Source organism: Scyliorhinus torazame, chromosome 4, assembly GCF_047496885.1.
Source record: "Scyliorhinus torazame isolate Kashiwa2021f chromosome 4, sScyTor2.1, whole genome shotgun sequence".
Classification (NCBI taxonomy): domain Eukaryota; kingdom Metazoa; phylum Chordata; class Chondrichthyes; order Carcharhiniformes; family Scyliorhinidae; genus Scyliorhinus; species Scyliorhinus torazame.
This window is the reverse complement of record NC_092710.1, coordinates 269,809,315-269,826,437: the sequence shown is the minus strand read 5'-3', so window position 1 is coordinate 269,826,437 and position 17,123 is coordinate 269,809,315. Positions and strand designations below refer to the sequence as shown.

At 50.6% G+C, this 17,123-nt stretch overlaps 1 protein-coding gene across 3 annotated transcripts in view; it reads left to right on the top strand.

Moving 5' to 3' along the window:
- Positions 1 to 17,123, top strand: part of orc3 (origin recognition complex, subunit 3) — a 276,501-nt gene that overhangs the window by 212,743 nt on the left and 46,635 nt on the right. For all 3 annotated transcript variants that reach the window (XM_072499784.1, XM_072499783.1, XM_072499786.1), the window contains 2 exons: positions 9,730 to 9,827; positions 14,601 to 14,698. In XM_072499784.1, coding sequence (XP_072355885.1) covers positions 9,730 to 9,827; positions 14,601 to 14,698 — 196 coding nt within the window. The remainder of the gene's footprint in view (positions 1 to 9,729; positions 9,828 to 14,600; positions 14,699 to 17,123) is intronic.

The following is a 17,123-nucleotide window of genomic DNA, read 5'->3' as shown; positions in this document are numbered from 1 at the left end:
CATTTGCTTAAGTGAACATTTTAAATGGATACAAGACCTTTTGTTCCAGTTAATTGTTGTGGTCACAACCTATTTATCAAGAGTCATATTGTTTATCAAGCTGAGGAATGTCAGTGGTGGAGAGTTGGAACACATTTGACAACTTGTGTTGAGTAATGTCAGATGAGATAAAACGCAGGCCAGAAGCAGCAATAAGATTAATACTGGCCATGAGAATTTTGCCAGTACTTCCATTATTTATCTCTATGGCCTTTGGGTGAGGATGCCAATTTTTCCTGAATAATGAAGCCAACCAAAATTCTTCATGCAAAACCCATACAGCTTGTACAGAAGATTATAAAGAGCCCTTTATCGGTCTGTACATTACTGCATTTAGATTTCGGTTTCAGAGGTGAAAGGATATTTCTAAACTACTATGCCAGCTGGGCAGGCTCATTTCTTACCTGTTTGCATTTGTTAAGCCAGTGAGTGATGAGAGCTTTCGACTCAATAGTGGAGTATCATCTCTAAGAAACTTACCCGGCATTTTGGTTTAAAAGAAAATTGGTCAATTGGCCAGGATTACAATTCGGGAGGGCTTGCTCCTTATCAGACAGTTACATGAGAATTTACAGTGAGAACATTTTATGTCACCGTGGGTATTTGTTGGATTGCCAGCTCTGGTGTACATGTATTCCTGGAGGTTTCATCACACGACCTTCCACCTCCATCTGCCCAGTCCAAAAGCCTTTTATTCCCCCATCTTCACTAATTAAATTAGACATTGCATGGTAATAAAGGACAGAAACAGGCCACTCAGCCCAAACAGGTCCTTTTTGGTGTTTATGCTCCACACAAGCCACTCCTCATTCTGCTTTATCTAACCCCATCTATGTATCCTGCTGTCCCTTTAATCCTTTTTGTGCTTATCTAACTCCCTCTTAAAAGTAAATGGGAGGGGGACAAAGCTTGTGTTGAGTAATGTCAGATGAGATAAAACGCAGGTCAGAAGCAAGTAAGATTAATACTGGCAATGAGAATTTTGCCACTACTCCCATTATTTGTCTCTTTGGCTTTTGGGTTTTACTGTCTTTATGATATTTCTCTTGTTAATCTTTTCTGATGGAGTCTCCAGGACGTTTGTGGAGAGTTGATTGTGTACTCCTTTCCTTGGTACATACAGCTGGTTGATATAGTCTACCAGCACAATGCTCCTGATCAGCAAAGTTCAGTCCTGAGTCAAGAAAGTGTCAGGAGGCAGAGGTAGTTTTAAGTGATCTACATTTGTATTGCTGGACTTTAGAAATATGGTCTAGATTTAATTGAGTTTCTGTGTAGGGAAGGATGAACCTGTAGTTAGATTCATGTTAAACAAAGGTGTTTGCATGTCTGGGGGCGGGGGGGTTGTTTTCAGTTCAAACTGTGTTTGTATTGTGTTGGGAAAGTGTATGGTGTGTCAAGTAAGAAAAACTTGAAGAAAGGATGGAATGTTGTTGCTTCGAAACCATGGGCCACTTTTAGGGGAAGAGACCTTTCTTTGTTTTTCGTTGAACTGAACAAGAGGAGAAGGAGCTTAGCAGTGACAGAGGGAACATCTCTCATAGCATTGCGAGAAGAAAAACCATAGTTAAAGGAACAGAGTACTGTTCATTGAAGTCACAGAAGCTGAGAAGAAGTTGGCTACTGGGAAGTCAAAGATATCTGAAGCGATCCTATGGTTTATGATGGGCACAATCTTACAGCAAAGTTTCTATTTGTAGTGGGTTTTGCAGGGAGTTTATCTCCGGCTCCATTGGCGAGTTACCCACCACTATCTAACCACACGTAGTCACTTTTCTGGGCCCTGGGAAGTTTCTCATCAGGCTAGCCCACACTTAGAATTACTTTCTTCACTGGGGAGCTGAACCCACTGGCCATACCTGCTCCTCAGAGATCGGACCACGATTTTGAAAGAGTGCCCTGATCCCTAAGTGGGTTTGAGGATCCCCAATACCCTCCATCCATGGGCAGTGTCACTCTCACACACATGGGCATTACCCCACATCCCCCCCAAGTGAGGACACTCCACTACGGGGTCGCTGAGGGCCCCCCTCATCAATCCTTCCCACCGCCCTCTTCCAGAACCCGCCCACTTCACCGTCTCTCTCTCCCCCCCCCCCCCCCCCCAACAATCTTCCGGAGGTTCCTTCATTTCCACCTTGAACCCCCCTCCCCAACATTCATTGCCCCCCTCCACCCTCCTTTCATGGGCATGACCCCCCTCAGGCCTGACCCTTGGTCATGCCACCCTGGCACATGGGCAGTGTTCCTGCCAGCCTGGTGGTATCACAGTGGCAGTGCCAAGTTGCCAGCCTGGCAGTGCCAAGATGCCCACATTCCAGGGGAGGCAGGGGGCCACCCTGCCCTGTCCCTGGCCACGTTGTGGGCTCCAATGGCCTGGGAGACACTCTGCTCTGGGAGAGGGAGGAGTGTTTGGGGGGGGGGGTGCATTACACCTAGTCCAAGTTTGTGTGGACCAGTACTGAACTGCACCCAGCCTGGGTCTCTTGGGAGGGTGGATGTGGGAATACGCCGGGGTCAGCACGCCTAAATGGGTTTTAAACCCATTTTGGCATGCAAGGCTTGGCCCCGCCCATCGTATGTGGGATCCTGACCACGGCGCCTCGCAAGACCTGGGTAGATCTTGCGAGACGTACCAGCTGTCGGGAAGCCAGGGGAAACCTCGTGCTCTGATTCTGGCAGGAAGTGACAGGTAGATCGCGCCCAATATCTTATAGCAGCCTGTGAAGTGGTAATTGAAGCAGTTAGTGGTTGGATCTCTGACAGTTTGAGGGAAAGCTTGAAAGCATGCAAGACAAACAAATACTAAAAGGAGAGTTGTAACACTTGGAAGCAGTTCTTTGTTGGGAGCAGCTGAGGGAAAGCATTGCTTGAAAAAAGATTTTAACGCGTGTCTTCTTGAGCGTGGGGTTTGGACTCACTTGTGTGGAAGCCAGAGTTTAGTGAGATAAGTTGGCTCATGGTGTAAGAATCATCTGGGAGAATTTGAGGAGAAATCCACATAAGTTCACTTGGTTTCAGAGTGGGGTATGTCTGACCACAGTCAGCCTGTGGGCTTATACGGACTATATGTTTACTGAGAGCATTGTAGCATAAGATATATTTTGTAACCTGTGTTATCCTTAAAATCTGTGTACACTTGTGAAGATAAGTGAGAGTGAAGGAGTATCATATTCTGGTCAAACCTTTCTTGTTCAATAAATAAATGTCTTTTTTGTTGTTAAAAGTTAATTGGTAGCCCTGTAACTCTGTTCAAAAAAAGTAAAAAGTTATGGGGGTGAATTCTCCACTGGTGGGTTTTCCGTTCGGCCGGCAGCGCACCCCCGCCCACGGGTTTCTCAGTGGCATGGAGTGCTTACAATGAGAAATCCCATTGGCTGACCGCTGAAACGAGGAATCCCGCTGCCAGCGACGGTTCACCACAGAGAAACACTCAGTTTTGGAGGCGGAGAATTCACCCCAAGGCCTTTTGAGCCATGGTTCCATCCTGAGATCTTCCCATCCATTAGTAACATCAACTGGGATTTTAACAAAGCCTGTGAATGGCATTTAAATAACACCATCACAGGGGATTTTTAAAAAATGTTTTTTTTTAAAATGTGTTTATTAAAAGTTTTTAAACAAAATTTTCAACAATACAAACAACCCCCCCCCGTAACAACAAAGAAAGAATGCTTGCATAGCCAGACGTGAACATGGCAAATCAATATGAAACAGAACTTTGTACATTGGATTCCTCCCGTACGTGTCAGTTTTCCAGATCGTTCATGTGTTTTCTTGCTCAAATGCCCTCCAGAAAATCCCCCCCCCCCCAAAGCTCTCTTCCCCCCCCCCCCCCAGGGTTGCTGCTGCTGCTGTCCGACCTTCATCTAACGCTCCGCGAGATAGTCTAGGAACGGTTGCCACCGCCTGTAGAACCCCTGCGCAGACCCTCTCAAGGCAAACTTTATCCTCTCCAACTTAATAAACCCTGCCATATCATTTATCCAGGCCTCCACGCTGGGGGGCTTCGCCTCTTTCCACATTAACAAGATCCTTCGCCGGGCTACTAGGGACGCAAAGGCCAGAATGCCGGCCTCTTTCGCCTCCTGCACTCCCGGCTCGTCCACTATTCCAAATAGTGCTAGCCCCCAGCTTGGCTAGACCCGGACTTTCACCACCTTAGATACTATTCCCGCAACTCCCCTCCAGAACCCCTCCAGTGCCGGGCATGACCAAAACATATGGACATGGTTCGCCGGACTTCCTGAGCACCTCCCACATCTGTCCTCCACTCCAAGGACAGAGCCTCGCCCCCGTCATATGCGCTCTGTGCACTACCTTAAGCTGTATCAGGCTAAGCCTGGCACACGAGGAAGAGGAATTAACCCTACTTAGGGCATCAACCCACAGCCCCATCTCAATCTCCTCCCCCAGCTCCTCTTCCCATTTACCTTTCAGCTCCTCTACCAAAGCCTCCCCCTCTTCTTTCATCTCCTGGTATATCGCCGACACCTTGCTCTCTCCGACCTATACGCCCACAATCACCCTGTCTTGAATCCCCTGTGCCGGGAGCAGCGGGAATTCCCTCACCTGACGCCTCACAAACGCCCTCACTTGCATGTACTTGAACGCGTTTCCCGGGGGTAGACCAAATTTCTCCTCCAGCGCCCCTAAGCTCGCAAACGTCCCATCGATGAACAGGTCCCCCATTCTTCTAATCCCTGCCCGATGCCAGCTCTGGAACCCCCCAACCATCCTTCCTGGGACAAACCGATGGTTATCCCTAATCGGGGACCACACCGAGGCTCCCAGCGCTCCCCTGTGTCGTCTCCACTGCCCCCGGATCTTTAGCGTTGCCGCCACCACCGGGCTCGTGGTGTACCTTGTCGGCGAGAGCGGCAGCGGTGCCGTCACCAGCGCCCCCAGGCTCGTTCCTTTGCAGGACGCCATCTCCAACCTCTTCCACGCCGCCCCCTCTCCCTCCATCACCCACTTACGGATCATCGCCACGTTGGCTGCCCAGTAGTAGCCACCCAAATTCGGCAACGCCAACCCTCCTCTATCCCTGCTACGCACCAGGAACCCCCTCCTTACCCTCGGGGTCTTGCTCACCCACACAAAACTCATAATGCTCCTGCCTATCCTCTTAAAAAAGGCCTTGGTGATCACGATTGGAAGGCACTGGAACACAAAAAGAAACCTTGGGAGGACCACCATTTTAATTGACTGTACCCTGCCCGCCAGCGAGAGTGGCAACATGTCCCACCTTTTAAAATCCTCCTCCATCTGTTCCACCAGCCGTGTCAAATTAAGTTTGTGCAGTGCCCCCCAGCTGCTAGCTACCTGAATCCCCAAGTAACAAAAGCTCCTTTCCGCCCTCCTCAACGGTAGGTCGTCTATCCCTCTTCCCTGATCCCCCAGATGCACCACAAAGAGCTCACTCTTTCCCACGCTGAGCTTATAGCCCGAAAAATCTCCAAACTCCCTTAAGATCTGCATGACCTCCACCATCCCCTCCACTGGGTCCGCCACATACAGCAACAGGTCGTCTGGGTACAGCGACACTCGATGTTCCTCTCCCCCTCGGACCACCCCCTTCCATTTCCCCGACTCCCTTAATGCCATGGCCAAAGGTTCAATTGCCAATGCAAACAGCAGAGGGGACAGGGGGCACCCCTGCCCCGTCCCTCGTTACAGCCGGAAATACTCCGACCTCCGCCGGTTTGTGACCACACTCGCCACCGGGGCTCTATACAGGAGCATGACCCAACTACTAAACCCTCCCCCGAACCCAAACCTCCTCAACACTTCCCAGAGATACTCCCACTCTACTCGGTCAAAGGCCTTCTCCGCGTCCATAGCTGCCACTATCTCCGCCTCTCCCTCCACTGATGGCATCATTATCACATTTAGGAGCCTTCGCACATTGGTGTATAGTTGTCTACCCTTTACGAATCTCGTCTGGTCCTCGTGAATCACCCCCGGGACACAGTCCTCAATCCTCGTAGCCAACATTTTTGCCAGCAACTTAGCATCTACGTTAAGGAGCGAGATCGGTCTATACAACCCACATTGCAATAGGTCCTTATCCCGCTTCAAGATCAAAGAGATCGTCGCCTCCGACATTGTCGGGGGCAGGGTCCCCCCCTCCCTTGCTTCATTGAAGGTCCTTACCAGCAATGGGGCTAACAGGTCTACAAACTTCCTATAAAACTCCACTGGGAACCCATCCGGCCCCGGGGCCTTCCCTGCCTGCATGCTCCCCAGTCCTTTAACCAGCTCCTCCACCCCAATTGGCGCCCCCAAACCAGCCACCTCCTGCTCCTCCACCCTCGGGAACCTCAGTTGGTCCAAGAATCGTCGCATCCCCTCTTTTCCCCCTGGGGGCTGGGACGTATACAGCTCCTCGTAAAAGGCCTTGAATGCCTCATTCACTTTCATCGCACTCCGCACCGTAGTTCCCCTGCCATCCTTGATTCCACCTATTTCCCTCGCTGCCATCCTCTTACGGAGCTGATGTGCCAGCATCCGACTCGCCTTCTCCCCATATTCCTATATCGCCCCCTGTGCCTTCCTCCACTGTGCCTCTGCCTTCCCTGTGGTCAACAGGTCGAACTCCGTCTGGAGACTTTGTCTCTCCCTGAGTAGTCCCTCATAAGGAGCCTCTGCATATCTCCTGTCCACCCTTAAAATCTCCCCCACTAACCTCTCCCTTTCCCTGCCCTCTCTCTTCCTATGAGCCCTGATGGAGATTAACTCTCCCCTGACCACCGCCTTCAGCGCCTCCCATACTACTCCCACCTGCACCTCCCCGTTGTCGTTGGCCTCCAGATACCTTTCGATGCACCCCCGCACCCTCCCACACACTTCCTCGTCTGCCAGCAGTCCCACATCCAACCGCCACAACGGGCGTTGGTCCCTCTCCTCCCCCAGCTCTAGCTCCACCCAATGAGGGGCATGGTCTGAAATGGCTATGGCCGAATACTCCGTTCCCTCCACTTTCGGGATCAGAACAAAAAAATCTATCCGGGAGTAGGCCTTATGCACGTGGGAGAAAAAATAAAATTCTCTGGCCAAAGGCCTGGCAAATCTCCACGGATCTGCTCCCCACATCTGATCCATAAACCCCCTAAGCACCTTGGCCGCAGCCGGCCTCTTCCCCGTCCTCGACCTGGAGCGATCTAATGCTGGGTCCAGCACCGTGTTAAAATCCCCACCCATTATCAAGCTCCCTACCTCCAAGTCTGGAATACGCCCCAACATCCGTTTCATGAATCCAGTATCGTCCCGGTTCGGGGCATATACATTCACCAGTACCACCTCCGTCCCCTGCAACCTACCGCTCACCATCACGTATTGGCCTCCATTGTCCGCTACTATGTTCTTGGCCTCAAACGACACCCGCTTTCTCACCAATATTGCCACCCCTCTATTCTTCGCATCCAGCCGCGAATGGAACACCTGTCCTACCCATCCCTTCCTTAACCTGACCTGATCTGCCACCTTCAGATGTGTCTCCTGAAGCATGGCCACGTCTGCCTTCAGTCCCTTTAGGTGCAAGATCATTCGGGCCCTCTTAACCGGCCCATTTAGGCCTCTCACATTCCACGTGATTAGCCCGATTGGGGGGCTACCCACCCCCCTGCCGACTAGCCATCTCCTATCTTAGGCCAGTCCCGTGCCCGCGCTTCCCGGGGGTGGAGGAGCAGGAGGTGGCTGGTTTGGGGGCGCCAATTGGGGGGGAGGAGCTGGTTAAAGGACTGGGGAGCATGCACTCTCCAGTCCCCCAGACGGGGAACCCCCGCCCCGACCATCTCTTCCATGTTCAGTTCCCTCTCGGACAGTGCAGCAGCAACCCTAATATCCCCCCCTCTCCCCCCCCCCCCCCCTCCCCCGCTAGATCCGCATCTAGCACTCTTGCTCCCCCCATGTTACTTCCGTGAGTCAGCTGACTTCTGCTGACCCCGGCTTCCCCCGTCTTCCCGTTGATCTCCCCCGTGTGGGAGTCTCTCTTTCTCCTTACCTTCCTCCTCTCCTCCCCCTCAGCGCGGGAAAAAGCCCGCGCTTTCCTGAGCCAGCCCCGCCCCCTGTGGCGCAGCTCCTGTTGCGGCCATTTTCCCAGTTCCCCCATCCCCGAGTCACACCTCCCTCCAGCACCAATGCCCACATTCCCCACCATCTCGTTTACAGAGAAAGAAGAAGAAAAAACAAGGAATTTTAACCAGAACTCTACCCACATCCCCATCCATCATCCCACCCATGAAATATTCTTTACCCTTATTTACAACCCCGTATGCAACCAACATCCCCCCCCCCCCACAACCACAGCCCCTCAGTTGTGAGTCCAATTTCTCCATTTGGATAAAGGTCCAAGCCTCTTCTGGCATTTCAAAATAATGGTGTCGGTCCTGATAAGTGACCCACAGTCGCAGAGGCTGCAGTATGCCGAACCTGACTCTTTTTTTGTGCAGCACCGCCTTGGCCGGCTGAAGCCAGCTCGCCACCTCCACGCTCCAATCCTGGTAGACTCCGATCACCACATTCTCCCATCTACTGCTCCGCACCTTCTTGGCCCATCTCAGCACACTTTCTTTGTCCGCAAAGCGATGGAACCTTGCCACTATCGCCCTTGGCGGCTCATCAGTCTTCGGGTCACCTCGCCAGGACCCGATGAGCCCCTTCCAGCTGCAGGGGGCTCGGAGAGGCCTCCGCACCCATCAGCGACTGGAGCATCGTACTCACATACGCCCCGGCATCAGCTCCCTCCACTCCTTCGGGGAGACCCAGAATCCGGAGAATCTTCCTCCTCGACCTGTTCTCCAGGACCTCGAGTCTCTTGGCCCACCTCCTGTGCACCGGCTCGTGCGCCTCCATTTTTACCGCCAGGCCCAGGATCCCATCCTCGTTCTCATTCGTTTTATCCCTCACCTCACAAAGCTCCACCGCCTGGGCCTTCTGGGTCTCCTTCAGCCCCTCGATCGCCAACAGCATTGGCGCCAGCACCTCCTTTTTAAGCTCCTCCACACAGCGCTTAAGGAACTCCTGCTGGTCCGGCCCCCATGCTGATCGATCTCCGCCATCTTGTTTTTTCCCCCTCGTTTTTGCCGCTGCTCCAGAGCCTCTTTCTCCAACGCTCCACCGCCAATTTCTACCATACAACGTAAGGGGGACCTTACTTCACCTTCCTACACGGGATTAAATCAAAAAATTTCCGTTGGGGCTCCTCTGGAGAGCCCAAAAGTCCGTTATAGCGGGAGCTGCCGAAATATGCGGCTTAGCTCCGCATCACCGCAACCAGAAGTCCGATTTCTTTTTTTCATACCAGTTTTCCACATCCTCTGTGGGTAGCACGGTAGCACAGTGGTTAGCACTTTTGCTTCACAGCGGCAGGGTCCGCGGTTCAATTCACGGCTTGGTCCACTGTCTGTGCGGAGTCTGCACGTTCTCCCCGTGTCTGCGTGGGTTTCCTCCGGGTGCGCCGGTTTCCTCCCACAAGTTCCGAAAGACATGCTGTGAGGTGTAATTTGGACATTCTGAATTCTACCTCCTTGTACCCGAACAGGTGCCGGAACGTGGCAACTAGGGAAATTTCACGGTGACTTCATTGTAGTGTTAATGTAAGCCTATTTGTGACAATAAAAATTATATTAGTTATAGAAAAAATAATTCAGCTGTATCTTGCAATCGCCTTTTCTCATTTGTGTCTAGATATTGTTCCTGTGGTGGAGGTCAAAGAAGATGAAGGTCATAAAAGGTCACCAAGTAAATCACTACAGGGAAAGACTGATCTTTATCAGCTCCAAAAGGTTCTTTGATTTTCAATTAGTGTTTTGCTGATTTTCTGTAATGTTTCCATCTCCTACTTGCAGGTTGTTTCTGTTCCATCTTCTAAAAGAAGCCGCAAACTGGCACTGCGTATTTAGACGAAACCCTTGCTTGAGGAATTTCTGAATTTAAGTCGAGATTATGTTTTTGGCTTGGTTTGCACGCATAGTCATGCCCATGGAACCATATCTTACAGATAATGTCCCATACACCGTCACCATCCCTGGGTATGTCCTGTGCCACTGACAGGACAGACCCAGCAGAGGAGTCAGCACACTAGTATACAGTCGGGAGGAAGCTGCCCTGGGAATCCTGAACATCAACTCTGGACCCCATGAAGTCTCATGGCATCAGGTCAAACATGGGCAAGGAAACCTTCTGCTGATTACTACATACCTCCCCCCCCCCCCCTCCCCTCAGCTGATGAATCAGTACTTCTCCATGTTGAACATCACTTGAAGTAAACACTGAGGGTGGTAAGGGCACAGAACGTACTCTGAGCGGGGGAGTTCAATGTCCATTACCAAGAGTGGCTCAGTAGTACCACCACAGACGGAGCTGAATGTGTCCTAAAGGACATAGCTGCTAGACTGGGTCTGTGGCAGGTGGTGAGGGAACCAACAAGAGGAAAAACCATACTTGACCTCGTTCTCACCAACCTGCCTGCCGAAATTACCTCTGCCCGTGACAGTATTGGTATGAGTGACCACCGCACAGGCCTTGTGGAACAAAGTGTTATTTTCAACCCTCCATTGGGTTGTGTGGCACTGCCACCATGCTAAATGGGATGATCTAGAAGCTCAAAACTGGACATCCATGAGGCGTGTGTCATCAGCAGCAGATTTTTTTTCAACCATCATCTGCAACCTCATGGCCTGGCATATTCCCCCACTCTACCATTGCCACCAAACCAGGGAGTCAACCCTGCTTCAATGAAGAGTTCAGGAGAGCATGCCAGGAGCAACACCAAGCATACCAAAAATGAGGTGTCAACCTGGAGAAGCTACAAAACAGGTCTACTGGCTTGTCAAACAGCAAAAGCAGCAAGTAATAGGCAGAGTTAGGCAATCCCATGAACAACGGATCAGATATAAGCTCTACAGTTCTGCCACATCTGGCCGTGAAGGGTGGTGGACAATTGAACAATTCACTGGAGGAGGAGGCTATCCCTATCCTCAACGATGTTCCCCTCCAAGTCACTCACCATCCTAACTTGGAAATATATTGTCATTCCTTCACTGTCGCTGGGTCAAAATCCTGGAACTCCCTCCCTAGCCGAACTCTGGGTGCAACTATACCTGAGGGACTGCAGCGATTCAAGAAGGCAGTTCATCACCACCTTCTCAAGGACAACTAAGGATGGGAAATAACTGCTGGTCTAGCCAGCGATGCCCACATCCCATAACAAAAAATACGTCTGTTAGTGCTGCCCTGTCAGCAGCTATCCTCAAGGAAGAGAGGATAGAATGGGAAGGGAACCAATCGTAAGCTGACAGCAGCTTTCGGGAATGATGCGGATCCTGGAGATGCACTCCTGCTCCTCCAGGTGTACAATTTATTTTCAAATTAACAGATCTTTTTGGAAGCGGTGCTTGTTCAGGAGAATGCCGCTGCGCTCAGATCGGCTCTCTATCTCTGAGAGGTTCCAGTAAGCTTCTTGTCAACATATGAAAGAGACCTGGGGTGGGTTTCTCCGTAGTCCGACGCCAAAATCGCATTCGGCGATCGGGAGGAGAAATGATTTTCGTGCCGAAATCAGGGCCAGCGACGGTTTGACCCCGGTCCACCATCCGTGCTCCGCCCCCTCCAAACTGGCATCACGTGACGTGCACGGCGCGCCGTTTCAACGCCATTGGCGTGTCATCGGCCGGCCCACCCACGATGCTCTGCCCCCAATGGGCCGAGTTCCCAACGGCGCAGACCACGCGTGGTCACACAAATCGTGAAACTGGCGTGGCGGCTGCAGACTGTGTCCTGCGCCGCCACATACGGTCGGGATCCATGCCTCTGGCTCCTGCGAGGGATGGGGTGTGGGGTGGCCAGGGGGTGGGCTGTGGAGTCGCGAATGGCGGGTTGGGTCGGCGGCATGTTGTATGGCACGACTGCTGCCGGTAGTCAGCCGTGCGCATGCGCGGCCCAAGACCCGGCCATTCTCCGGCTGTTTTTGTCATGGGAGGATGGAGTTTCAGCCGGTGCCCCTCACTGGTCCCGGAATTGGTGAGGATTTCAGGCCGATGTTTTTGGTCGTAAAAGACCACACGTGCTCCGCTGGCACTGGCACTTAGCCGCTGAAACGGAGAATCCAGCCCCTGATGTCTGTTTTAGGCAGCCATCTTGCATGCCCGAGATGTTCCCACAACGAATATGGCACTGGATGAACCAATTTCCTGTGGGCCAATTTCAGCTCAATTTTAGGAACTTAGGAGTAGGCCCTTTGGCCCCCTCACCCTGCCCTGTCAGTTAACTACATCATGACTGACGTTTTACCTCAACGCCATCAGCCCGCACTACCCCTGAATTCCTTAGTGTCATTGGTATCTAGAAATCTAACGACCTTTGCTTTGAACATACTTAATGACTGAGCCTCCAGAGCCCCCTGAGGTAGAGAATTCCAAAGATTTAACACAGTCCAACTAAAGAAATTCCTCCTCATCTATGCCCTAAATGACTCATCTCTTATTCTAAGACTGCGTCGTCCAGTTCTAAACCCCGCCCCCCCCAACTTCAAAGTAGGAGAAATATCCTTCCTGCATTTTCTCTGCTGAGCCCAGAAAGAATTTTGTTTGTCTCAATATGATCCCTTCTCATTCTCCTAAACTGCAGAGTGTACAGGCTGAGTCTTCTCAATGTCTCCTCATCGGACAATCCAGCCACCCCAAAGATCAGTCTGATGAACCTTCGCTGCACTCCCTCCATGGGCAGTATGTCTTCCGAGACCAAAACTGCGCACAATACACCAGGTGTATGGGCGGCACGGTAGCACAGTGGTTAGCACTGTTGCTTCACAGCGCCACGGTCCCAGGTTTAAATCCTTGCTTGGGTCAATGCCTGTGTGAGTCTGCATGTTCTCCCTGTGTCTGCGTGGGTTTCCTCCGATGCTCCGGTTTCCTCCCACAAGTACCGAAAGACGTGCATTCAGGTGAATTGGGCATTCTGAATTCTCCCTCCGTGTACCCAAACAGGCGCAGGAATGTGGCGACTAGGGGATTTTCACAGTAACTTCATTGCCATGTTAATATAAGCCTACTTGTGACAATAATGATGATTATTATTATTAGATGCAGTCTCACCAGGGCTCTATACAACTGAAACGAGGCCACCATATTCCTGTATTCAATCCCCCTTGTCATAAAGGCTGCCTTCCTAATTGCTTGTTGCACCTGCATGTTAGCTTTTAATGACTTATGAACAAGAACACCCAGGTCTCTTTTGGGCATCAACATTTCCCATTCTCTTCCCATTTAAGAAATACAGTGCATTTCTGTTTTGCCTACCAAAGTGGATAACTTCACATTTTTCCACATTATATTTTCCACATGTTGATTTAGGAAAATCTGAATGCATTCAATAAATCAATCTTGTTTTCTACTTGCATTGTTTTGTATCCCGATCTCTGTATGTGAAGATGTTCCATTATTACCACACTTCTCACCGACTCCTCTGACCCACATATCCATAGCTCCCTCTTATCAAATCATGACTATAAATACTCTGCTAATACTTTGCATTCCTTCCAATTGCTTTAATTCTAACCGTAAGTTCTGCACTTGCTGAATTCAAGGAAAAATCATAAAGCCACCACATTTATGTTTTCAGTAATCAGGCAATTGTGTAGTTCTGCACCTGAAAATCGACGAATCCTCTTCAAGACAAGTAGCAGATGTTTCACGGGGAATGTGCCGCACTGTAAACTGAATTTGGCCAATTTAAAGAATCCTAAGGCATTTCTTAAAATAGAAATGTAACTTAAGGTTACATTATCGACTGATAATCTGCTACCAGTGGACAACGGATGGGAGAAGTGAACTGCATCCATATAATGCCATATACTTTCAAGTTCCCCAAACGTTGTGATTTCAATAAATTTCAGCTCAGTCGCTGTACTATGTGGGTTTCCTCCGGGTGCTCCGGTTTCCTCCCACAGTCCAAAGATGTGCAGGTTAGGTGGATTGGCCATGCTAAATTGCCCTTTGTGTCCAAAAACATTGGGTGAGGTGACTGGGTTACGGGGATAGGGTAGAGATGTGGGCTTAGGTAGGATGCTCTTTCCAAGGGCCGGTGCAGGCGCGATGAGCCGAATGGCCTCCTGCTGTACTGTAAATTCTACGATTCTATGTGGTAGTCGATGTGAACTGTGCAATTGTACTAAAAATTAAATCCTTGTTTAAAGGCCATATTATTTAATATCTGTCAGGGAGTTCCAAGGAAGCAGTCAGGTAAAGCAATTCCGATGACCTGCAGAATGATTTGTTATTATAGGGTCGCCTGAGCCACTTTTGAGTTATTGCTCACCTTCATCTTTGGTCAATGTACACAGAGAATTATGTTCGTTGTCTGAGGAAAATGTGGATAAACTGCAAGGCTTATAGGTCCATCCTGGCAAGCGCATGTTTATTTTTGTTAAACAGGTCCCAGCAATATCAGCTAATTGGGACCAAGGCATTATGTCCAGTCAACACCCGGGGGGTGGGGTAAACAACAGTTATACCAATGAGTACTTGCTGAAAGATTTTGTGCTATTCTGACACTCATAGACCTTGATGGAAAGGAAGACATCGAGAAGATCCAAGAAACTGAGCAGGTTTGAAGTACTGCGGATGGAAGTTCTTGAATTTCTGGACAAACTTGTAAGGTGAGACCAAAAGGAAGTTGGCAGGAAGAGTTAGAGTGGCATGATTGATGTTGGGATGTGTTTTGCTCGAGGAGTTCCTGACTGGGTTAGCATATCTGATGTGTGCTGCTACTGTGAGGTGTGAGGAAGGTACTGTCTGTGACCTCGTCTCCTTGTAACAGAGGGTGGAACTTGCCCATAACCTTTCAGAATGTTAGGTTCTGACTGAAAATCTGTCAAGTTTTTAGGCCAGATTTTTTAAAAATGTTTTTTATTTTATTCCAAATATGTAAAATACAGCAACATATATATAAGCACACTCCACAAACTCACAGTCCACAGTTAGTACATTTCCCCCCCTCCCCCCCCCCCCCCCGCGACAAACAGATCCTTAAACATCATCACGAACAACCCACACTGCATTTTGAAGCCCTCTGCTGAAACCCTCAACTCAAATTTAATCTTTTCTAACCAGAGAAGACCGTGCAAGTCCCCCAGCCAGGCCACCACCACCGGCGGCTTATCTGACCTCCAATTCAGCAAGATCCTACGGCAGACAATTAGAGAGGCTAAGGTCACAACATCGGCCCCCTTCCCCTCCATCAGCTCCGGCACTTCTGATACCTCAAAGATCGCCACCATTGGGTCCGGCCTGACCTCCACCCCCAAAATCTTAGATAACTTCCCAAACACCGCTTCCCAGTATCTCTCCAGCTTCTCGCAACCCCAGAACATGTGCGCGTGATTCGCCAGCCCTCGCCCACCCCTGGAAGAACCCACTTATCCTCACCCGGGTCATATGTACCCTGCGCAGCACCTTGAACTGAATCAAGCTCATCCTCGCTGAGGAGAAGGTTGAATTCCCTCTACGTCATCATATCGCACCACAGTCCCCAGCCTATCCATCCTCGAGCTCTCCTCCCATTTATCCTTAATCCTCATCGCCTGCGCCGCCCCCTCCCCTGATCTCCCAACCACCCGTATATATCCCCAATCCTACCCTCCCAACTCAACCATGAGCAGCTGTTGCTTCTACGGCAACCTGGGAAACGTCCTCCACTTCTTTTGCGCAAAGTCCCTCACCTGCATATATCTAAATTCACACCCCCTCGACAACTCAAACCTCTCCCGCAGCTCATCCAGACCTGCAAACTTCTCTTCCAAGTACAAGTCCTTTGCACCAGCCCGCCTCCCGCCACATCCCATACATCTCATCCATCTCCCCCGGCTTAAACTATGGTTCCCGCACAGCGGTGTCAACACCGACATCCCCTCCAACTTAAAGTGTCTCCGTAGCTGATTCCACATCCTGACCATCGACTGTACCACCGGGCTCCCCGTATACTTTCCGGAGCTAGTGGTAGCGGAGCCGTCACCATAACCCACAGGCTGCGTCCCCTAGAATGGCACGGTAGTACAGTGGTTAGCACTGTTGCTTCACAGCGCCAGGGTCCCAGGTTCGATTCCCTTGGTTCACTATCTGTGCGGAGTCTGCACGTTCTCTCCCGTGTCTGTGTGGGTTTCCTCCGGGTGCTCCAGTTTCCTCTCACAAGTCACGAAAGACATGCTTGTTAGGTGAATTGTACATTCTGAATTCACCCTCAGTATATCTGAACAGGCGCCATAGTGTGGCGACTAGGGGATTTTCACAGTAACTTCATTGCGGTGTGAATGTAAGCCTACTTGTGACAATAATAAAGATTATTATCACAGAACTCCTCCTCCATCTTGACCCACTCCGCCCACCATCTCCTCACCTCCACATTCGCCGCCAAGTAATAGTGCAGCAGGTTCGGATGTGCCAAATCCCCTTTCTGCCTCTGCCTTTGCAGCAGCGTCCTTTTTACCCTCGGCACCTTCCTTGCCTATATAAACTCCCAAATCACTGTCTCCAATTTCCAGAAGAAGGCCTTAGGAGAAAGATCAGGAAGGTCTGGAAAACAAACAGGAACCTTGGCAGTACATTCATCTTTGCCACCTGTACCCTCCCTGCCAGTGTCAGGTGCAATGTATCCCATCTCTTAAAATCCCCCCTAATCTCCTCTATCGACGTTGTCAAATTCCACCTGTGCATCATAGCCCTTTCCCTCGTCACCTGAATTCCCTAGCTACCTTGAATAGCGTCACCCCCAAATTGGCCCCTCGCCGCATTTACCAGAAACACCTCACTCTTCCCGACATTTAACGTATACCCAGAGAAGGCCCCGAACCTCTCCAATATTCCCATGATCCTACCCATACTCTCCAGCGGGTCCTAATGCTGTCAACCAGCCCCAGCGTCTCCTCCAACGCCTGCCCCTCTCCTCCAAACTTTGAAACTCCAACCCCTCTAAAACTGTCCCATATCCCCTTCCTCTCCAGCCGGCTCGGCCCTCTACAGCTTCTCCCCCTGAACATCTCATTTATCCTCCCGGCTATGACACCACCTCTCCCTTCTCTGTTTGCA